At 35.1% G+C, this 24,565-nt stretch overlaps 1 protein-coding gene across 2 annotated transcripts in view; it reads right to left on the bottom strand.

Moving 5' to 3' along the window:
• Nucleotides 1–508: 508 nt before the first annotated feature.
• Nucleotides 509–24,565, bottom strand: part of LOC127830996 (splicing factor 45-like) — a 29,508-nt gene continuing 5,451 nt past the window's right edge. The window contains exons 4-13 of one of the 2 annotated variants that reach the window (XM_052355964.1): nt 20,740–20,835; nt 16,118–16,365; nt 14,219–14,328; nt 13,683–13,757; nt 12,147–12,183; nt 8,943–9,094; nt 8,258–8,325; nt 5,615–5,713; nt 3,091–3,163; nt 509–2,188 (exon numbers count right to left, since the gene is read on the bottom strand). In XM_052355964.1, coding sequence (XP_052211924.1) covers nt 2,073–2,188; nt 3,091–3,163; nt 5,615–5,713; nt 8,258–8,325; nt 8,943–9,094; nt 12,147–12,183; nt 13,683–13,757; nt 14,219–14,328; nt 16,118–16,365; nt 20,740–20,835 — 1,074 coding nt within the window. In that variant the 3' untranslated portion in view covers nt 509–2,072. The remainder of the gene's footprint in view (nt 2,189–3,090; nt 3,164–5,614; nt 5,714–8,257; nt 8,326–8,942; nt 9,095–12,146; nt 12,184–13,682; nt 13,758–14,218; nt 14,329–16,117; nt 16,366–20,739; nt 20,836–24,565) is intronic. The other variant, XM_052355965.1, reaches the window with a different exon arrangement.

A 24,565-nucleotide genomic window follows, 5' to 3' on the forward strand; every position in this document is an offset into this window, starting at 1 on the left:
ACTGCATGTGCATTAAGCCCACTTTTTGCAGAACAGACATTCATTAGTAAACTGTAATTCAGCCATCCATAACTCATATTTATTATTTTACGCACTTTATGAAGCTATTTTATAATTGTTTAAAAATACACTGCATACAAGGTTGTTCTTTCTTTAAGTACTTTATATGCACTTGCAGATAAATAATAAACTAATAAATGCACACAACTAGTAGATATTCCTTTTCTCATTTTTTTACTCCAAATCTAACTCAATATTTATACCAAAAGAACTCTATAATTGGAAAGTTTTTTGAAAACAAAATGCACTGTTGTTATCATTTTCATGTTAGTGTCAATGTTCATTGGTTCAAAGCACTATTTCGTTGTGATGTATTTGTTAGTTGTGCAATCAATGACATCCTGTATAGATTCTACATCTATACATTGTTTTAATATACTGTAAATCGTTTTCAGTACAAAAGTGATTATAATATTAAAAGTACGTAACAGAACAACAGAATATAGACATTGTTTATAATTTTATTTCATGAACATTGTGACCATGGACAATGTAAACATTGTCACAATATATACAAAATCAAACATACATAACACATTATTACTTAAAATGACAATCTTTGTTTTCTAAACAATGGTATAGGTATATTTATTTGTAACAAATACCATCTTATATTCTTTCGTATGTTACAAAAACTGTTACAAAAACTCTTTGCTTTTCATGGTTGAATTCCTTACTGCTTATTTATGCAGAATGTTGTATTTTATAATAAACAAACGCTGAAAAGTATATAGAGTGAGTTGTGTTTTATAAAACCGAGTTAAATACATGTTAATGTATATTCTTAAGAACAGACTGGTAAGTAAATTGTCCTCAATTGTTCTAGTTACAAAGTAGGGAAAACAAACATTAGTACTCAATCACCTGGTGACCTTGAACTTTGTGACTTCATAATTTAAGATACGGTGAGGCAACTTATTATTTGCTACAACCCTTGCAAAAGTTCTCTTAAATATTGGTCAAAATCCCTCGAAAATGTTGGAGGATACATTGTGCTCTATAAGTGCCATAATGTGCAAAATTAAAAATTGACCATATTTCTGGACAAAATTGGAGCATGTCCCAGTAGTGACAAATACACCAAATATATTGCCTGTTATTAATAAATGATTTTTTAATTGCCGATTTCAAAGCACTGTCTACAGAAAGAAAAATTTAGTATGAATTCACTTCAAAAAATGAAAAAGCATACAATTGCCCAACTCAATTGGTTGACAAAAACATACCTTCACGCCAAGGACAAATTAGAATGCTTTGAATTTAAAGTTCACATGAGCAAATGCCACGCTTTGAATTTAAAGTTCACATGAGCAAATGCCACAGTGAGAAATCAAACAATTAGTTACTTTAAAAACTTTCAACACTTAAAGAGAACTGAACATTCCTTACACCTTAAAAAAGTTTTATTTTTGCCTCAAGTCAACATTATGCTGTTATACAATTCATCTGGGATTTTTTGTACCAAAATGATACTAGCAAAAATGTGATTTGGGTCAATCCTCTCCAACTAAACAGCTGTTCCACCATTATAAAACATATTTAAAACCTAAATTTTCAGCTGTTCTGATACAATTTATTTATATGATTTTTCTTCATTAATGCAACATTTCCACTAATAGTCCTGCAAAATTGGTATAAATCAATTGACACTGAATTTTCTATTACAGCAGTACAGTTATCATTGATTTCTTAAAAGATTTGCCTCACTTAATGTAATGGAAACAATATACCATCGTAAAACAAACGGGCCTCACTCTGGGAAAACAGGGCTTATTGCATGTGCTTAAAATCATGTCCTATATTAGACTGACCTCTTTCTGCCTAAACTGGATTTTTGTTTAAAAGAGACTTTCTAGAAATTGCATTAAAGCAGAAAAGGTTATCCCCTTTGCGGACTGCACAGACTAAACTGGGACAACATGGTATGCACATGCATTAAGCCCTGTTTTCCCAGAGCATGTTTCATATCTATATATTGATTTGTGTCCTTAAACATTGCTACCCAGCATTCACTAGGTCAACATGTCTACGTCGGTCGCCAGGTCTAATCGCCGGAACTTGTCGAGGTTATAAAAACACGCCTTCACCACTCGACCACCAAAATAGCGTCCATTTAGATCTATGATGGCTGAAACAAAAGCATTAAAGAATTTGAATGGTCTTAATTATCATTGTTAATATTCTGTGAACACACATTTTTTTACCATATTTTGAACTGTTATTTAAAAAACATGAAACCCATGTAGGGTCAACGTTTTTCAGGTAAGCCTTTCATTTGTAAATTTAATGTATTGTTTAATGTTAACGATACTATTAAAAAAGTACAAAAATGTATATCAATATTGAAAAGCTTAGCAAATGCAACAGTGTCACTAACAGCCATTAAAATCATAACACCGAATGTTTCCACAATGAAATTTCCATAATCTCTTGAAAGCAATAATGTTCTCACTGTATGTGCATAAAAGCTATATTGTATGCTTTATCATATATCACATGGTACAAAGTGAACAGTAAACCTCCAGTAAATCTCCAAGCTTTTCTCAATAAAGAGGTCAGCAATCTCTGTATTAAACTGTCTTACATTTCTATAAAGGTGTTGAAAGAAGCGCACAATTTTTAGTTTTTCCTAATGTGTTTGCTTCAACAAAGTGTTAGAAAGTGGAAATTCCCTGTTTAATTTTGTTTTAGGCCTGGTTATTGACACATTACATTTGGGCCACGCTCTGTGGAAAAGGGATTAAATGTAAGTGCGCAGAGTGTTTTCTCAGATTAGACAGTGCAATCTGCACAGGCTAATCAGGGACAACACATTTCGCTTTTATGATATTTTTTGTTTAAGAATGTCTGTTCTTATCAAAACATGGTGGAAAGAGTGCAAATTATTTAGATTAAGAAATGTAATTCCTGTTATAAGTATTTACAATTCATTAGCTATCTGTAAAACTATAATGTTTAACAGAGTTTCATGCAAAACTACAGCAAAGACACATACTGACTTTAGTTCTAAACAAACTTTATCAAGCGTACCTTTAATTGCAGAGTCAATTCTGTCGAACTCCACAAAAATCCTCACACATTCGTCATCAGGTGAATCAGGCATCTGTCCAAAAAAAAATCCCATATGTCTTCAATCATGGTAAAATAATGCATATAAGTAAGAAAAGCATGTATAATATCTGTTCATTACAGTGTCATGTCCCACCTTTGAAGGCCAACCAGTTTATTACAGTGTCATGTCCCACCTTTGAAGGCCAACGAGTTTATTACAGTGTCGTGTCCCACCTTTGAAGGCCAATCAGTTTATAACAGTGTCATGTCCCACCTTTGAAGGCTAACCAGTTTATTACAGTGTAATGTCAAACCTTTGAAGGCCAACCAGTTTATTACAGTGTCATGCCCCACCTTTGAAGGCTAACCAGTTTATTACAGTGTCATGTCCTACCTTTGAAGGCCAACCAGTTTATTACAGTGTCATGTCCCACATTTGAAGGCTAACCAGTTTATTACAGTGTCATGTCCCACCTTTGAAGGCCAACCAGTTTATTACAGTGTCATGTCCAACCTTTGAAGGCCAACCAGTTTATTACAAAGTCATGTCCCACCTTTGAAGGCCAACCAGTTTATTACAGTGTCATGTCCGCCCTTTGAAGGCCAACCAGTTTATTACAAAGTCATGTCCCATCTTTGAAGGCCAACCAGTTTATTACAGTGTCATGTCCCACCTTTAAAGGCCAACCAGTGTCATGTTCCACCTTAAAAGGCCGACCAGTTTATTACAGTGTCATGTGCCACCTGTAACAGCCAACCAGTTTATAACAGTGTTATGTCCCACTTTTAAAGGTCAACCAGTTTATTCCAGCCTCATGTCCCACCCTTAAAGGCCAACCAGTTTTGAACTATGAGACACTGAACTGTTTTCTTCAGTTTTTTATGTCTTAAAACAGTAATTTAGCCATATCACAGAGGGCAGTAACACTTTTCAGATACTCACAGCCTCCTTACTTAACTCTTTACTACTTACATACGTATTTTGACGTATTTGTAGTCCCTTAGAAAGTTCAATTTTATTTGAGACATTTCCAAACCTTAGATACTGAACAGATTGCGAGTTACTCGCAGGCTGTTCTAGTTTTATGCTGTTTCCACATTTTCACTTTGCTTCTTATGGGGGACGTTAAATCAGAGGTAGGGGGAGAATAGTGGTGGAAAGAACTTAATGACCAATCCATGCACAAGTTATGTTGCAGGACTGGGGATCAAACCCGTACTCCTCTGAATTATAGTCCGGCGCTTTACAACTGGGCTAGCCTGCCTCCGCAATTTAAGACCAAGGCCAACCAGTTATGAACTGTGAGGCCAACCAGATGGGACACTGTATTGATGGACATCTTTGAATCCAATTCCTCAGAGATTAATGAGTAATTTGCTGCCCACCACTATGGAATAATCACCCAAAGATCTCCAAAAATGGCCTCAAGGTGATAATTGCATAATGCTGAGCAGCAACTTATCATTAATGTTAGTTATACATTTTTTTTTATATAAATAGCATTGTATTGTAGACCATATTCCTTTAAGTAAACGTTTCAATAACCAACATTCTGTTACAATTTGACCCTATGTTCTTTGTGCAAATATTTGTGACATCATTTACATGTATTTCTATTGTACAAGTTTAAGGAGTGTTGACTGCACAGTTTAGAAAAAGTTCAAGCGGTTTAACTCAAGTTTCTTTGCAACCAATTAACCAATTTGAATGAAATGTTAAACATAAAAACCTCAAAGATGAGACCTTTGATGACTTTTCCATATTTACTACAAACCTTAAAGATGAGACATTTGATGATTTTTCCATATTGCCACAAACCTCAAAGATGAGACATTTGATGACTTTTCCATATTAACTACAAACCTCAAAGATGAGACATTTGATGACTTTTCCATATTTGCCACAAACCTCAAAGATGAGACATTTGATGACTTTTCCATATTTGCTACAAACCTCAAAGATAAGACATTTGATGATTTTTCCATATTTGCCACAAACCTCAAAGATGAGACATTTGATGACTTTACTACAAACCTCAAAGATGAGACATTTGATGACTTTTCCATACTTGCCACAAACCTCAAAGATGAGACATTTGATGACTTTTCCATATTTGCCACAAACCTCAAAGATAAGACATTTGATTACTTTTCCATATTTGCCACAAACCTAAAAGATGAGACATTTGATGACTTTGCTACAAACCTCAAAGATGAGACATTTGGTGACTTTCCCATAATTGCTACAAACCTCAAAGATGAGACATTTGATGACTTTACTACAAACCTCAAAGATGAGACATTTGATGACTTTTCCATATTTGTCACAAACCTAAAAGATGAGACATTTGATGACTTTTCCATATTTGCCACAAACCTCAAAGATAAGACATTTGATGCATTTTCCATATTTGCCACAAGCCTCAAAGATGAGACATTTGATGACTTTTCCATATTTGCTACAAACCTCAAAGATAAGACATTTGATGACTTTGCCACAAACCTCAAATATGAGACATTTGATGACTTTTCCATATTTGCCACATTCCTCAAAGGTTTCCCCCTCCAAATCTCCGTCCACCTCCCCTGGGCCCACCATGTTCTGAAAACATACACAAAGCAGCTTTCCACCATTCTTTGTGAATGAGCAGAAGTCCGTTCATGCACATATTTTTTATAATGGGATACTTAGCTGTTGCTGAAGACAGCAGGCACAAGAGATGGGATAAAAGAAATTTGTAGGTTGTCGGCTTTAATTTGCAAGTGAAGTTAAGTATTGGACAAGTAAAGATTTTTTTGGTTCAGAAATATTAATCCATTGCCAAAACTCCTACGTGTAAACAAGTTCCTAAATGAACAAAATACTGTACATTATTAAATTGCATTTTTGTTTGACAATTTCAATGATGAAACGGGCTTATTAAATTAATTGATAAATTTTACTTTGCAGAATGAGTTTGATTTGTGAATGATGATGCTGTTAGTTTAAGTGATTATTATTTTTATACAGTGCAAATGACCGAAAGATATCTTTCTGTAAAGACTTTTTTCAATAGGTATACATTTGTATTTTTGACATTGTTGGTTTAATTATTAATTAAAGGGAATAAATCAGGATCAACAGAGCAGCCAACATGTACCAACATCAAGCATGTCTTCCAACATGTACCAACATCAAGCATGTCTTCCAACATGTACCAACATCAAGCATGTCTTCCAATTAATAGGTCCTAGGTGTTCAACAGAGCAGCCAACATGTACCAACATCAAGCATGTCTTCCAATTAATAGGTCCTAGGTGTTCAACAGAGCAGCCAACATGTACCAACATCAAGCATGTCTTCCAATTAATAGGTCCTAGGTGTTCAACAGAGCAGCCAACATGTACCAACATCAAGCATGTCTTCCAACATGTACCAACATCAAGCATGTCTTCCAATTAATAGGTCCTAGGTGTTCATTATCAGAAATAATGTTGTTCTTTATTAAATAAATGCAGGGCAAGAAGATTAAACCATTCAGCTAGTGAATTGTACGGCTTACTTCCTGAAAATGTGTTCAATGCCCTGATTCTTTCTAAAGAACCCTTGTTTTTTTACGTGTTCAGTGAATAGCAATGATACACAAAAGATTACACTGCAACTCCGATATATCGCAAATTGGTGGGGTCCAAAGATCGCGAGGTTGATATATCCTGCGCGCGATATAACTAGAGAAATGTCTAACTTAATTGTATTGCGGTTAATCTGTCAAATTTCCCCACTGTTTTCATTTTATATACGGCGTTGCTACATATTTGTATAGTAACAAGACTATTGCCAAGCAATAAAAGTCCCCTACCGGCCTCACCATTGTCAGAAATTTCACCATTTTCAGATTTTTGTGTGTGTGTTTCCATAGCAACCACAATTTTTGACATAGGAACAAAATGAAATGATTGTGCATAATTTCCATATTGCCATCTATCCATGTTGCAAATTTCATGAAAAAATATTAGGAACTTTTAAAGTTATCGCAGGATCCAGAAAAAAAAAACATTTTCAGCACTATTTCTAATCTATTTGTTGCCATAGCAACCACAATTTTTTACGTAGGAACAAAATGAAATGACGTGCATAATGTCCATATTGCCATCTATCCATGTTGCAAGTTTCACGAAAAAATATTAAGAACTTTCAAAGTTATCTCAGGATCCAGAAAAAACACCATTTCCAGCACTATTTCTAGTCTATTTGTTGCCATAGCAACCACAATTTTTGACGTAAGACCAATTTGAAATGACGTACATAATGTCCATATTGCAATCTATCAATGTTGCAAGTTTCATGAAAAAATATTAAGAACTTTTAAAGTTATTGCAGGATCCAGAAAAAAACACCATTATCAGCACTATTTCTAGTCTATTTGTTGCCATAGCAACCACAATTTTTGACGTAGGAACAAAATTAAACGACGTGCATAATGTCCACATTGCCATCTATCCATGTTCCAAGTTTCATGAAAAAATATTCAAAACTTTAAAAGTTATCGCAGGATCCAGAAAAAACACCATTTTCAGCACTATTTCTAGTCTATTTGTTGCCATAGCAACCACAATTTTTGACGTAGGAACAAAATGAAATGACGTGCATAATGTCCATATTGCCGTCTATCCATGTTCCTAGTTTCATGAAAAAATATTCAGAACTTTAAAAGTTATCGCAGGATCCAGAAAAGTGTCACAGACGGACGGACGGAGACAAAACCATAAGTCCCCTCCACTGAAACCGGTAGGGGACTAATAATTGAAAACCAATTCTACAATAAACATTTTTATAACTACATACGTTTCTGTATTTATCATCAAAAACAAAATGTAAATTATATTTTTTTTGTTCATGTACGATCGCTTGCGAATCAGCTAAAAAGAAGAATTCTTGTCGTCAAAAACATATCAAATATAATTGTGCATAGATTTGAATTTACCCTTATAAATAGTCCTAATGAAGGAACTGAAACAGCGTAACGGTAACAATACAGCGTGTTTGAATTATATTTTATTAAGAGGAAATGTCACAAAAGATTACATGTATATGCTTTCAAAAACTTAAAAGATTTTTTATCAAATGCAACTCTTTAAAAAACAAGGATTAAAAAGTTATTCTTACCCGTAACAAGATGACTTTCGTGGGATTTCTCAACAAGTTCGCGTTTGTAACAGCCTCTCTTGGAGTATCTGGAGATAGATGCCATATTATTATTAATTTATTTTTTTTACTTGTGCACATATTTTTTTCGAATGAAGTTGAAATCAATTGTTAACAGTATGAATATGATATTTTAATATAATCAGAACTACTTACATTCTATTTTCTCAGCCTTTGAAGCAGAAAAACTGAACAAAAGCCAATTTTTTAAAACTTAATTTAATGTTGCTTTCATTCCATTTGTTTATCACTGAATACTAATGATGTTTTGTTTACAATAATCCCTTTCTTTGCCCATCCACTTGCATACTTAAAAATTCATTCAAGACATTTAAACTGAAACTCAGCCAATAAATCACGTATAAACATGCAAGTATCCATCTAGAGTCTACAAGTCAAATCTTTTTTGCATGAGTAGAAAGATTGTGCCAATGAAAAACTGGGCCAGCAATCTTGGATCCTTAACTTACCTGACATGGCATCTACCTAGCAATACTGAGGCCCCGGGTTTGATCCCTTTTCTGACAGCCTTCTAATGATCTTCAATTTAAGACAACATGTACTGGTTCTACCCCATAACACACTCTAGAGTGTCTCAATATACCTTAAGCTTTTGATGTTATCAAGCTCAAATAAACTGACTCACCTTTAGGCAGGTCCCTCTCGTGTATAATCTTGCCTCCACGTTTGCTCGTCTTCTCTACGAAAAGTGCTGTGCTCATGCCTTGCTCCGACTTTCCCAGGCCCTGCCCCTCCTTGTAGCCATACTTTGACATGATCTTGGCTGCTACAGACAACCTATAAACAAAGTAGGCATGTTTGATAACAAGGGCTGTTTGTAAAACATGCATGCCCCCCTATATGGGCTATAAGTTGTAGTAGCAGCCATTGTGTGAATACGTTTTTTGTCACTGAATACGTTTTTTGTCAATGTGGGTGGTGGTGGTGGTGGTAGCAGAAGAAATAGTAGTAGTAGTAGTAGTAGTAGTAGTAGTAGTAGTAATAGTAGTAGTAGTAGTAGAAGTAGTAGTAGTAGTAGTAGTAGTAGTAGTAGTAGTAGTAGTAGTAGTAGTAGTAGTAGTAGTAGTAGTAGTAGTAGTAGTAGTAGTAGTAGTAGAGTAGTAGTAATAGAAGAGTAGTAGTAGTAGGTGGTGGTGGTGGTAGCAAAAGAAATAGTAGTAGTAGTAGTAGTAGTAGTAGTAGTAGTAGTAGTAGTAGTAGTAGTAGTAGTAGTAGTAGTAGTAGTAGTAGTAGAAGTAGTAGTAGTAGTAGTAGTAGTAGTAGTAGTAGTAGAAGTAGTAGTAGTAGTAGTAGAGCAGTAGTAGAAGTAGTAGTCGTAGTAGTAGTAGTAGTAGTAGTAGTAGTAGTAGTAGTAGTAGTAGTAGTAGAAGTAGTAGTAGTAGTAGTAGTAGTAGTAGTAGTAGAGTAGTAGTAGTAGTAGTAGTAGTAGTAGTAGTAGTAGTAGTAGCAGTAGAAGTAGTAGTAGTATTAGTAGTAGTAGTAGTAGTAGTAGTAGAAGAAGTAGTAGTAGTAGTAGTAGCAGCAGCAGCAGCAGCAGCAGCAGCAGCAGCAGCAGCAGCAGCAGCAGCAGTAGTAGTAGTAGTAGTCTGCATTACAAAAATGCAGTTAGCCTTACATTTGGTAAAATTTAAATATATTACAAGGGAGGCAAATCTGTAATAACAAGTGCAACTTGACCACATGACCAGTATCATGTGTTTACCACACACAGAAGTCAGTTATGTAATAGACCATTAACACCCAACTTTGGCCACTTGCCAAGATACTGACCAGTATCAGATGGGGTTGTGAAACTGTGTAAACAGTGAACACCAGTCCATGTAATACTGGCCTACCACTTGTACTAGTTGATTTGGACTTAATACAGTAATGCATGTACAAATGAGACACTAAGCTCAAAAGTTAATTATATGTGCCTCTGAAAACTAACCAGAGCAGTGGGTTGAAATTTACAATCTTTACTTGGCATTTGAGGAAATCTGAACTCTTAGGGTTTGGATAGAACATCCCCACATTAACTTTTCTTTACACTGTTGTTATTTTTGTTCAATACACAAATAATAACTTTACAAATCCTCTACAGTAAAGGAAACTAAATCTAAGTTGATATTTTAATATGCTTGATCCTATTTATGTATTAACATTGTTTTATACATACAAACTGTGTTGCTGTTTTTCAATTAACAAGCAGATTAAAAATTAATTATATTTTTATGTATAATTTGAATTGACAAAATTAAATGCAAGTTGCGTGGCAAGAATTACATGTTTGATTTATTGTCAGTGAATCGTGACATTTTCTCAATGTTTCAGACCACCAGTTTGTCAAAGCTATCAACCGCTTGGATGGTCAAGCTAAATAGAATTGACCCAGCAAATCACAACTGTCCTGTTGCCATATAATATTACATATCATATTACACTGGTTTTTTAAATGTTGAATTCTCACGTCATTTCCATAAACATAGTATTTACTGGCACAGAAACAAAGGCTTATACATCATTATGAATGAACATGTGTCAAAAATTCAATTTGCAAGTCTTTTTACTGGACAGTGTGAAAACAGAATAAACTAGTGACCTGAAAATCAATAGGGGTCATCTGCGAGTCACGATCAATGTACCTATGAAGTGTCATGATCCTAGGCAAAAGCGTTCTTGAGTTATCATCCGAAAATCATTTTACTATTTCGGGTCACCGTGACCTTGACCTTTGACCTTGTGACCTCAAAATCAATAGGGGTCATCTGCGAGTCTTGATCAATCTACCCATGAAGTTTCATGATCCTAGGCGTATGCGTTCTTGAGTTATCATCCGGAAACTATTTTACTATTTCGGGTCACCGTGACCTTGACCTTTGACCCAGTGACCTCAAAATCAATAGGGGTCATCTGCGAGTCATGATCAATCTACCCATGAAGTTTCATGATCCTAGGCGTATGCATTCTTGAGTTATCATCCGGAAACCATTTTACTATTTCGGGTCACCGTGACCTTGACCTTTGACCTAGTGACCTCAAAATCAATAGGGGTCATCTGCAAGTCATGATCAATCTACCCATGAAGTTTCATGATCCTAGGCGTATGCGTTCTTGAGTTATCATCCGGAAACCAATTTACTATTTCGGGTCACCATGACCTTGACCTTTGACCTAGTGACCTCAAAATCTATAGGGGTCATCTGCGAGTCATGATCAATCTACCTATGAAGTTTCATGATCCTAGGCATATGCGTTCTTGAGTTATCATATGACAACCACCTGGTGGACGGACCGACATACCGACCGACCTACCGACCCACCGACCTACTGACATGAGCAAAGCAATATACCCCCTCTTCTTCGAAGGGGGGCATAAATATAAAATACTATATTATTTCTGTTCACACTTATAAATATGATTGGTCTAAATTGCCTAGAAAACCTGAAGCACATGTGCCTTTTTTTTTATACCCAGCAAATAATGCGTTTGTCTTCTGGCTTATTAAACTTTGGGCCAAGTACTGGTTCTACCCAGGAAAAAAAAAGTGTCTAAATAAGACTTAACCCTTCACCACTTATATACTTATTTTCGTGCATTTGTAGTCCTTTAGAAAGTTATATTTATTTAAGATCTTTCTAACTAGATTTAAGTTTTTAAGGCTTTATTTCCAACACTTAAATATTGATGAGCAGCAAACAGCATTAAACCTGAACAGACTGCGAGTTACTGGCAGACTGTTCTGGTTTTATGCTGTTTGCACATAGTCATTTTAACTTTTCTTCTAAGTGGGAAAGGGTTAAATAACACATGTCTGGACAATTAACAATTTTCTGTGAGTTAACCTACCCTCCAGCACTGGTAATCCCTGCTAAAGAGCCATCATCTGGAAAACAGAATCATATGAACTGTGGCATGAGAAAACGGGTCTTATAGCATATATGAGGTCAGAGTAGCTCCAGACCAGTCGGAGCATTGCAGTCTGTCAGGAACTAACTTGTCCGCTAATGAGACCACAATACCTTGCTTGACTTAATAGTGGACAGGGAAGTTCCTGATCAGACTGCGCGACTGCACAAGCTGGTCTGGTGCTAAGCTGGCCCCATAGGACATAAGACCCATTTTTGCATAATGGAGCTTATATAGTGAACAATTTAAAGGTGCGGCCATGCAGACAAGGTGAACGAACATAGATTCAACAATTAACTAAAGCTACCACTAATACTACCATTATTTTACTATTATTCCTAAGAATTTTAATGCCAATTCTTGAGGTCATTTCACGTTTCGAGCATTCATTTAATATTAACTCAATTCATTTCTCTTAAGTAGTTTTTGTTGTTGAATACTCCTTTCACTATCGGGCATTAATATGCCATACGTATTGCTCTGATTAAAACTTGAGCTATACATATGACCTTGATCCTTTGAGCTAGGAAAACAGGACTTGCACAAAACACTGCGTTACCAAATGGTTTAATTTGTGACATAAATAATGAAGTTACAGTCTGCAAAAGATGTAAGATGTGAATATTTAAGCATGGACCTTTCAATTTGACCAGGACTTTTGTGCAGGGCTGTTGAGCAACAAGCTGGATACACATTGTGAATATTATTTAGGCAAGTTATTGCAAAATAGCCATATGACTGATAAAGTTGCTCTTTCGGCTAGAGACGCTGGTCTTGCAAGTGACATAACACACATGTATCTAATATGATTAACATTAGAAGTGAGTTCTTCTAAAATGCCTGATAAATTATGATGTAATAGTCCACCTTCAACCTCCAAGTTCTCAGGTTAGGCTTTAAGCCAGGCAGACAAGTTTAACACATGAAAAGTTATTTCAAAATTGCCTGACTAAAGCTGGAGATACAGGCCACACCAGATGAACTATGCTGAATTTAACAATTGATAGAGATGAAGGCCACACATGATGAACTATGCTGAATTTGACCATTGATGGACCATTGAATGAGATACAGGCCACACAAGATGAACTATGCTGAATTCGGCCATTGATCTCTAAATGTGACCTCACACATTGGTTCAGGGACATTCAAACTACAGACACATCAGTATTTACATGTGTTGCAAGTTATATAAAATGAAGGGAATATCAGTTACGTTATTAATATTATAATCCACTGCCAAAATAAAATAAATCGTGTTTAAAAATAACTCATAAAATATATTTTGCTACTATTCAATTCAGTTCAGGGACATGGGAACTTAAGAAACATTATTGTTTACATTTGTTGCAAGTTATATAAACTGACAGGAATATAAGTTAAGTAATTATTATAATATTACACTGTCGAAAGCAATGACGTCGGGTTAATTAATTAATCATAAAATAAATTTTGCTACAACTCAATTCGACTTACCTTCCTTCTTGATGGGCGGTTCCTCTAGCAATGACATTGGTGGAGCTATCGCTGCACCCATCTGTTCTGGCTTTCCTGAAACATAAACTGAGCATTCAACCAGATGGATCACATTGTTGAACATTTTACCCATTGGTTGAATAAAAATGTGTTCATGTTTGGAGACAAATTTTTCTTACTTTAGTGGCTTAAAAAGCTCAACAGCTCACCTAAGCACTTCCTGCTTAACCCATTTATGCCTAGTGGACTCTCCCATCCTTCTAAATTGGTTCCATTTATTTAAAAAATTAGGGATGTCAAGTATATTTATTTCTATATTCAGAATATTTCTTACAGAAATTCCTTTAAGCAAACAGCGCAGATCCTGATGAGACGCCACATCATGCACATCTGGGTCTACGCTGTTTGCCAAGGCCTTTTTTCTAGACGCTAGGCATAAATGGGTTAATTGAGCTACAAAGTGAGCTTAATCTCTTTAAAACATACCTAAGAATATTTAAGAAACCATGCCCTGCAACATGCTAGTGTGTACTCACTCCTGACAGGTCGTTCATATTCCTCCTCCTCGTCCTCCTCTCTCTGTCTGCGGGCCCCTCTCTCCATCTCCCCCATACCGTCCCTCTCTGACTTGGGCTCCCGCCGACGCCTGCAAGTAGGTGTGAACCTCTGCATTGTTGCATGGTTGTATTGAAAGTCAAATCTTTATTGCAACACTATTGAGTCTGTCACCTGGGCAGAACCAGTAATTGGGTGTCTTAAGAGAAAATCTTGAGAACCCTCCCAGAGTTGTGATCAAACCCTGGACCTAGTGATCGCCAGGTGGACACAGAGTTGTGATCAAACCCTTGACCAAGTGATCGTCAGGTGGACACAGAGTTGTGATCAAACCCTTGACCTAGTGATCGCCAGGTGGACACAGAGTTGTGATCAAACCCTTGACCTAGTGATCGCCAGTGGACACAGAGCTGTGATCAAACCCTGGACCTAGTGATCGTCAGGTGGACACAGAGTTGTGATCAAACCCTTGACCTAGTGATCGCCAGGTGGACACAGAGTTGTGATAAAACCCTTGACCTAGTGATCACCAGGTGGACACAGAGCTGTGATCAAACCCTGGACCTAGTGATCGCCAGGTTAACACAGAGGTGTGATCAAACCCTTGACCTAGTGATCGCAAGGTTGACACAGAGTTGTGATCAAACCATGGACCTAGTAATCGCCAGGTGGACACAGAGCTGTGATCAAACCCTGGACCTAGTGTTTGCCAGGTGGACACAGAGTTGTAATCAAACCCTGGACCTAGTGATCGCCAGGTGGACACACATCGCAATATTGTGATTATCTAGCGCAATAAAAATACTTTGTATACTTATGTTATTATGATTATGTAGCGCAATAAAACTACTTTGTATATTTATCACATGCTTTACCCTGTTTTCCATGTAATAAAACCATTACATAATTTTTATTTGTAATACAACATTTTTAAGTGTTTTCATTGGCTTAGTTTTCGTTTATTGACCAATCGCATTTTGGTATTTTGCTGAAATGACGTTGCAACGTCAAATGACGTCACAAAATGTAAACAATATTCCGGATTTATCATTATGTTTGCATAAATATTTATTTAATTTGCTCATTTAAAAGCATGTGATAAAAAAGATCTGACACTCGCTGTCATATCAAACCATATTTTATTAAACTTGTCCAGGAAATTCATTAGTAAGCTCACCAAAGACTCGCTTTCTATCAAAATTCTTGAACTCGTTTAATAAAATATGGTATGATATGACAATTCGTGCCAGATCCTATATGTATGTTATCATACTGATAACAGAATCTGACAAGACTAGTCATTCAATAACATATTTTATGCAATAAGTTCAGGAACATTGTTAGTAATAGTTAGCAAGCCATAATAACCATCACTACACAAATCATCATCAAAATCATCACTTCCACTACCAACATCACTTTACCAATGGTAACCACAATTATCACCATCACCATCATCACAACCACTACCATCATCATCATCATAATCAACACCATCATCAGTTCATCACTACCACAACCAACATCATCATCACCACCACTTCCAACATCATTATCACCATCGCCATTATCACTACCACTACAAACATCATCATTACAAACGTGCATGTGATTTACAATGGAGGCACAAAAATGGACCAAACGAGATTTGGTTGGGAGGCAAACCATTTATCTCATTTAATGCAAATTACAGACGCATCACTGCTTCCAAAATTGTGAAAATTTCAAGAATTGTATAACATATCCATGAGCCGAAAATCAAGCCTTGTGGCAACACTGATTGGATATTTAAGGCACAGCGGTGCCGTTGCGCTAAAACCACCTGGGGAAAAGCCTGCATCAATACCATTACTATCATCATTACCACGCCAACTCCCCACCTATCATCACGTGGCGTTGGAGGCTCCCTATCCCTCCTTCGTTCATCCTCCTCTCTCTCCTTCGACTTCTGCTCCTTCCTCTTCTTCATCATCTCCTCATAGTCGTTGGGCCGCAGCGGGTTGTACTCGTCCTTCACCCCTGTCAGTGACGGCATCGGGTCTGACGCAATGAATGGAGACCCACCGAGTGACGGCATCATGTCTCTCTCCCGTTCCCTCCTGTACTCTTGCACTGGCACGTTCTCCAGCTGAATTTAATACAAGAAAAGCCTTTTCTTTAATCAAATACCATAAACACATACGTTTTTAATTGCAAAATGTAAATGGGACACCAGTCTTAAATTGAGAAATGTTAATGGGACACCAGTTTTTAATTGCAAAATTTTAATGGGACAGCAGATTTTAATGGTAAAATGTTAAAGGGACACCAGTTTTTATTCGCAAAATGTTCATGGGACACCAGAATTTAGGAGAGTTTATGGGAATTTTAGGATCTAAAATTCATTTCAAAACCTTCATCAGGGCTTGCATAAATAGCAGATAGAAAGTAATTTACTCCTTGTTCCTTTCAAGTACACATTTAAGCCACGGAAATAACAAAACTTGCAATATTTTAGATTCGACTTCCAACAAGCAACAGTAAATGGAGTGAAAGCAATCAGGAAAACAAGAGGGCTATGATGGCCCATAGCGCTCACCAAAGTTAAAGGGACACTGGTTTTTTATGACTTGACTTAGTTACCAAGTTTTTTACCACACTTGACATTATATATATATATATATAAACATGACCTATGTATATATATATATATATATATATATATATAAACATGACCTATTTATATATATATAAACATGACCTACTATATATATATATATATTAATAATTTGACCTTGAGAGTCAAGGTCATTCAAAGGTCAAGGTAAAATTCAACTTGCCAGGTACAGTAATCTCATGATAGCATGTAAGTATTTGAAGTTTGAAAGCAATAGCCTTGATACTTAAGAAGTAAAGTGGATCGAAACACAAAATTTAACCATATATTAAAAGTTACTAAGTCAAAAAAGGGCCATTATTCCGTAACAATGACAACCAGAGTTATGCAACTAGTCCTTTTACTGTACCCTTATGATAGTTTGTGAGTGTTCCAAGTATGAAAGCAATATCTATGATACTTTAGGGGTAAAGTGGACCAAAACATAAATCTTAACCAAATTTTCTATTTTCTAAGTATAAAGGGCCCATAATTCCGTCCAAATGCCAGTCAGAGTTACATAACTTTGCCTGCACGGTCCCCTTATGATAGTTCATAAGTGTTGCAAGTATGAAAGCAATAGCTTTGATACTGTAGGAATAAAGTGGACCTAAACACAAAACTTAATCAAATTTTCAATTTTCTAAGTATAAAAAGGGCACATAATTCTGTCAAAATGCCAGTCAGAGTTACATTACTTTGCCTGCACAGTCCCCTTATGATAGTTAGTAAGTGTTGCAAGTATGAAAGCAATAGCTTTGATGCTTAAGGAATAAAATGGACCTAAACACAAAACCTAACCAAAATTTTCAATTTTCTAAGTATAAAAAGGGCACATAATTCTGTCAAAATGCACGCCAGAGTTATCTAACTTTGCCTGCCCAGTCCCCTCATGATAGTAAGTAAGTGTACCAAGTTTGAATGCAATAGCATTGATACTTACTGAGAAAAGTGGACCTAAACGCAAAACTTAACCAAAATTTTCAATTTTCTAAGTATAAAAAGGGCACATAATTCTGTCAAAATGCACGCCAGAGTTATCTAACTATGCCTGCCCAGTCCCCTCATGATAGTAAGTAAGTGTATCAAGTTTGAATGCAATAGCATTGATACTTTCTGAGAAAAGTGGACCTAAACGCAAAACTTAACCGGACGCCAACGCCGACGCCGACGCCAAGGTGATGACAATAGCTCATAATTTTTTTTCAAAAATAGATGAGCTAAAAATTTAAAGCACCTTCACTAACACATTAACAACCTATAGTCAGAGCACGCTAAAAACCCGCAACAAAGTGTTCTTTAGCTTTTGGGCATGACAGAATGATACGATTTTAGAAACGACCACGGTCTGTATCTGGGAAATCTGCAATTATCTATTTCTTCGTTAGTGCTACTAATGAATTGTCGCTGTCAAATAGTGCATTAAATAAAAGTGAAAGTTTCCAGGACGTTGTGAGTGATCCTAAAACCTCCGACCCACCTACCAAGCGACTCAAACAGCGAGCCATTGGGTTTCGAAAGTAGTTGGAAGCAAGATTTTACATGTTTAACAGAAGTTGAAGGAAGTAAGTATATCTTTACTTTACTTAATATTTTGTATAAGTATGTAGTAAAAGCAACACAAAATGAAATCGCAAGTGAATAATAATTTAAAACTGTCGCTCAAACGGTTTATAAGACAGATATTGTGTTGCATCAAAGATTAGACACTACAGATAATAAATTTTCAATATGAAAGCATGTCTTAATGTAACTTTATAAACATATAATAGACTATGAAATGAAACAGTTGTTTGAAAAATAATCCACCCTTTTGTAGGTATGATGTGCTCTTTGTGCATACGTCACATGTGCAGACCAGTGCTTTCAGCAGTCGGTACTGCTCCGTCGGTACTTAACTAGACTGTCAAAAATACATAAACAAACGAAAAATGCTTAAATATCTCTATAATTTCAGAATTATTTTACAAATTATGCGTATTGCAGTTTGCAAGAGGGCTTCAGCAAAATGAAAACGGTAAGAAACTGAAAATCGTGTTCGCCTGAAGTCTGCTGTCCACCATGCTCTTGTGATGGTCAGCATTGAAGGACCAGACAATTAGGAAGTGGACTTCGGAAGAATGATGGATGCTTAGCACCTGGATAAAGCCTTGAAGAATAGTTTTTGAAGTTAAAATTATTATATCTGTACACTTGTGGTAAAATATGAAACTGTATTAGCGTTTTAATGCTAATGCTAATGCTTATATATATATATATAAACATGACCTATGTATATATATATATAAACATGACCTTCATATTGTCAAGATAAACATGTTGGCCAAGTTGCATTAAGATTCAGTCATAAATGTGGCATCTAGAGTAGCAACAATTTTTTCTTACATTTTACCAAGTGACCTTGTTTTGGATGCACATGACCCAAAATTTGAACAAGATTTGATAATGGCAGGAGAAACATACATAGCAGTGTTCATTAAGATTGAATCATAAATGTATAAATGTGACCTCAAGAATGGTAACAAAGAAAAACATGCAAAAAAGTAAGATGTATAATGGGAAAGCATTTTAGTATGTGCTATTCTAGTACTGCAGGTTTTTTTTTTGGCCCGTTTTTATAGCCGAAATTCGGCTATGTTCCCAATCCCAAAAAGTAAAATTTTTTCCCAAAATGTGGCAAAAAATTCCCAATTTCCAAAAAACACACAAAAAAACATTATTATTTTATTTATTTATTTTTAGAAAGAAGTGTCTAATGCGTATTTTATCTCAATTTTAATTCAATTGCATCTAACAAAGTATTTTATGATTTTGCTCTTTTAATTTGAATGATTATAAAGAGTTATATCAAATTTAGTATTTCCCTAATCAGTGGACTTTTCGTGTGGAAAAAAATGGCTAATGAATTTATTTTCCCAATTTCATGAAAATGCCGATAAAATTCCCAATTCCAAAGCCATGGGCTATCTTCCCAAAAAGTGGGGAAAAAAACCTGTAATGTAAACCAAAAAAAAGAACAAGTAAATTTCCCAAATTCAGTATAAGCAATCCAATTTTTCACAATCCTAAGGTCTCAGTCCCATTGAATAATGGCCGAAAAAAAACACTGATTTGTCCTTGCTACTTTTACTGTTAAATGACTATCTCTATTGTTTGTTTGGTGTGTTGGCATTGTTAAATATCTAACATCTCTCAAGAATCATGCTTCCTTAAAGAAAAATCAATGTTAATCAGCAAATGATTACCAGTCCTTTCTGGATTCCAGATGCAAGTAATACTAAAAGCCTGGAACAGTTTTTACAATGTGCCGTCAAAATAAAATATGACTTGACAAACTATGGGCCCATCAAGTTCTTTAGACAGAAAGTATAAACAAATACATGCATCCTCATGACAAATCTTTTGAAAACCTAAATACATTGCTGCACATGCCTTTCAATTTTTTCCAGTACACTACCCTATTATTGACCATCCAGTATAATCTATTCATAATTAGAGTTTGACACTCTTTAATATTTCACATCAAAAGGAACAATCCATGGAAGTTTGAATGTTGAACAGCACACAAGGACATTGTAGGACAACTTTGTATCTAGGATGACTAGACCCCATACAAAATCCAGCATTTTTTGTTTCCCTTATGGTACCGGTAGCAATCCAATTGGAATAATTTAGCGCGTGAAATCCTGATATTGGCAAAAATCCAAATATTGGGAATAAAGGGTCATTCAAATATTATTGTGCAATACTTTTCTGTTTTGGGATTTTTGTGGACAGCAATTGTGAAAGTTTTGAAGTTTTCATTGACTGGGAAATTGCGGTTTATTGGTTCTTTATACAGAAGGAAAATAATTTCTGAAATCCTACCTTTCCTGTGAGCATGTTAAACTTGAGTGAGCCTTCAGACTGGTCCAATCCTTTCTTGAAGTCTGCAACAGGAGCCAGATGGCTCTTCCTGGAGCTCTGAAAATAGCAAGTCACAGTCAGGTCTTTGTCTAGCTTTGAAAATAGCAAGTCACAGCCAGGTCTTTGTCTAGCTCTGAAAATAGCAAGTCACAGTCAGGTCTTTGTCTAGCTCTGAAAATAGCAAGTCACAATCAGGTCTTTTTCTAGCTCTGAAAATAGCAAGTCACAATCAGGTCTTTGTCTAGCTCTGAAAAAAGCAAGTCACAATCAGGTCTTGTTCTATATCTGAAAATAGCAAGTCAAAATCAGAGCTTTGTCTAGCTCTGAAAATAGCAAGTCAAAATCAGGGCTTTGTCTAGCTCTGAAAATAGCAAGTCAAAATCAAGGCTTTGCCTACAGTTGCATCTTTCCCAAGGAAGAATATTGTGATTTTTCAATAATTCTTTACACAAAAATCCCAATAAAGGGAAAATACATAAATAATACGTAAATAATCTTTTTGTTCTTTTTTAATGTAATCCCATTTAAGGCGAATGATTATTTGGCAAATAAATATCTTAAGAAATAAACATTCATATTCATATCAAAACATACATGTATGTTATTTATTTATGAAAATTGACAATTTCTAAACTCAAAATTCCAATGTATAGCTAAATACTGTTTTCCTAAAACTGTCAGAAGAGGGCGTGGTGACATTTTAAAGATATTCCAAATACCTGTATATCATAGTTACGTTAATAAATACATTTAATGACATTTTCCCCCAAAATACCACAATTCATAAACAAGTCCCTTTAAAGCAGTCCTAAACGGGCCTTTTCACAGATTTTGGCATGTTTTGAAGGTTGTCCTTTAATGCTTTATATCGATCAATGTAAACATTGGATCTAAAAAGCTCCAGTAAAAAATCAAGAATAAAAAAAAAGAAAAAAAAGGTAACCCTCAGCAGGACTCGAACCACTGACCCCTGGAGTAAAAAGTCTTTGCATTAGACCACTCGGCCATCCTTCCTTGTACAATGACAGACGTATTTTATACTTCATATAAGTGATCCTGGTTGTTTCGCAAAATATAATGACAACAACAGAACTCTCCAAATTATTCAATCGTTTTGCATTGCAAGGCTTTATAATTTACAGGTTTTCAAATCGTCAAAAGATGCATTTAAAGGCTATTTTAGAGCATGGTAAATGTTCAGTATTACAAATGTGTACGGTTTCCTCACAAATATAACTTAAACGAAAATTTGCGAATATAAAACAACTTTTTTCAATTTTGTCAATTTAACAAACCGTGAAAAGGCCCCTTTAACATAACTGCAATCTGTTGTCTTACATTTATTTGAAAAATACAGTCAGTGCTCCAGACAGGATTTGAAAAGGGCATGGGGGGAGGGCTATTTTGTCAAAAGGGCCCTTTCTAGCGCGCAGTATTTTGTCAAAAGGGCACTTTCGAGCGCGAGGTTGTATCCGGATTGCTCTGTTTCATATTAGTTTTTATATTATTAACAATTGTTAGAATATATTATCTCCATTATTATGAAACCATACAAGTACAATGTCTATAATGAGGAATAAATGAATAACAATGTAATCTTTGATTTATAAAGGCGGGATGCCCTTCCATTTAGGCCTAGCCAGAGCACTGAAAGGGGTGTCATTAATACATATCCTCCTTTAAAATCCTTCATAAAATCATGATTTTTCAGGAACTCCTTAATTGCAATGGAAGTATCCAAGGCACCTAGCCCCTGGCATAATCACTTAGATTAAGGTACCAACAAACCTGACAATTAACCCTATACTACTCAGAAACGTAATTGGACACATTTGAAGTCCTTAAGAAAATCTAGTTAAATTTAAGTCCTTTCTTAGTATATTCAAATTTGAAAAGCTTTATTTCTAACCATAAGATACTGATGAGTAGCAAACAGCATAAAACCTGAACAGACTGCGAGTTACTCACAGGAAGTTTTGGTTTTATCAGAGCTCCAGATAAGGGTCGTATTTTCGTAATTACGAATTATTTTCAAGTCCATTACGTATTTATTTAAAATTCTTGTCGTACCATTAAGAATTACATAATCAAGTTACGAATATTATTTTCACATCGGTTCGTATCGATTTTTATTGAGTTGTTTTCGTTTATTAAAGATCTTTGCGGTGCTTATATAGAATGGTTATCGGTTTGTTTAACAAAGCGCATTTTTTCAAATAAAAGTGGCGTATACAGTCTATCAAAAAACAATGGCAGCGCTTAGAGAACGTCCTAAAAAAACTGCAACGCGTCCAAAAACACGCTTTTAACATATTGTATGCAAACTGAGCCAAAGTTAAATGTTTAGAAAGACATTATAGAAAAGATCTTAAACGATGTTGTATGTTCAGTTGCCGACACAGTCGGAAAAGCTAAACAAAACGCGACACGACGGGTCCAAACTTAAACACAAAATAAAACATTGAACGAGTGGAAGGGACAAGTCCCGTGGCTAATCGTTGAAAAGATTGAAGGGGAGACCCGTTTTAAATGTGTAATATGTTAAAATTCATCTAAGGCATGCAATCTAAACACAATTTGGGCATATGAAGGTATTGGAAAAATAAAATTGTATAATACTGAAAAGACACTGTTGAACTCGTATAAATAAAGTTGCTAGTATGTTTATTTTGATTTTTTTTTGCATGAAAATAACCATTATTATTTATTTTTCGGTCATTTAGAAAAAATAAGATTTTTTTTCCAAAACTTAGTAGTAACGTTAAGAATCAAATTTCAGAGTTAAGAATTCTTTTTGAAAATCTGGTAGTAGTTTAAGAATTTCACAAAACCTTATCTGGAGCTCTGGTTTTATGCTGATTGCACATAGCCATTTAACTTTGCTTCTGAGTGGGAAAGGTTAAATGCCTAGAAACGGTGATAGTCATAAACTACCACCAGTACCGTAATTACTCTAAGTTTTTGGACAATTAAAATTTAGATACAAAAAATATTCAAAAAGTGTCCGAAAATTTAGAGACATGTATGTTATGTTTGTTTTTCAATTATTATATTGAAATAAAACCAATTAATACATATCGCCTACTGAATGTAATAAGTCATGTAACTGACATTTTTATACATTTTTACTTTTTTCCTTTTTTGTGTTTATTTAGGTGACATACATCAACTGTTAAAATATTAAGTCAACCTTTTTGGTAAAAATAATGTTTTTATCAAATTTTCAAAATTGACTTAACAAACAAATGTCATTTTCTGAATGTAAAAAGTAGCGTAACTGACATTTTGATAAATTTTCAATAGAAGCAAAAAAATGTTTTATTAAAATAATAAATATTTTTCCGTATTCAAATTTTCTGATTGATATTATAATAACACTTGAAAAACGAAACAAAACTCCAAATTGATAAGTCTTTTTTAAAACAATAAAAAAATTAAGAAAGGAGCAGTTACCATAATTTCAAAACTGAAATATTTTGAGTGCAAAAAATAACGTAAGTGCTCTTACTGTATTTTGGAAAATGTCTGAAAATATGCATTCCTGAACAATTCACAAAATGTCAGTTACCCTAGTTATTACATTCAGTAGACGATGTGCAATCATTTTATTGTGTTGCACTCTACTTTCTCTGCTTTAAATAAAATACAACTTCACTTATTTGCAATCTCTTACCTGCTATTAAGACCACCTGTGGGACTTTTGAAAAGTGGTCTTAATAGTGAGATGGTTTTAATGTTGAGTTTTCATAAATTTTGATGGAAAGATAATACAAATTGTGAATAGTCA

The sequence above is a fragment of the Dreissena polymorpha genome, chromosome 5, assembly GCF_020536995.1.
Source record: "Dreissena polymorpha isolate Duluth1 chromosome 5, UMN_Dpol_1.0, whole genome shotgun sequence".
NCBI lineage: Eukaryota > Metazoa > Mollusca > Bivalvia > Myida > Dreissenidae > Dreissena > Dreissena polymorpha.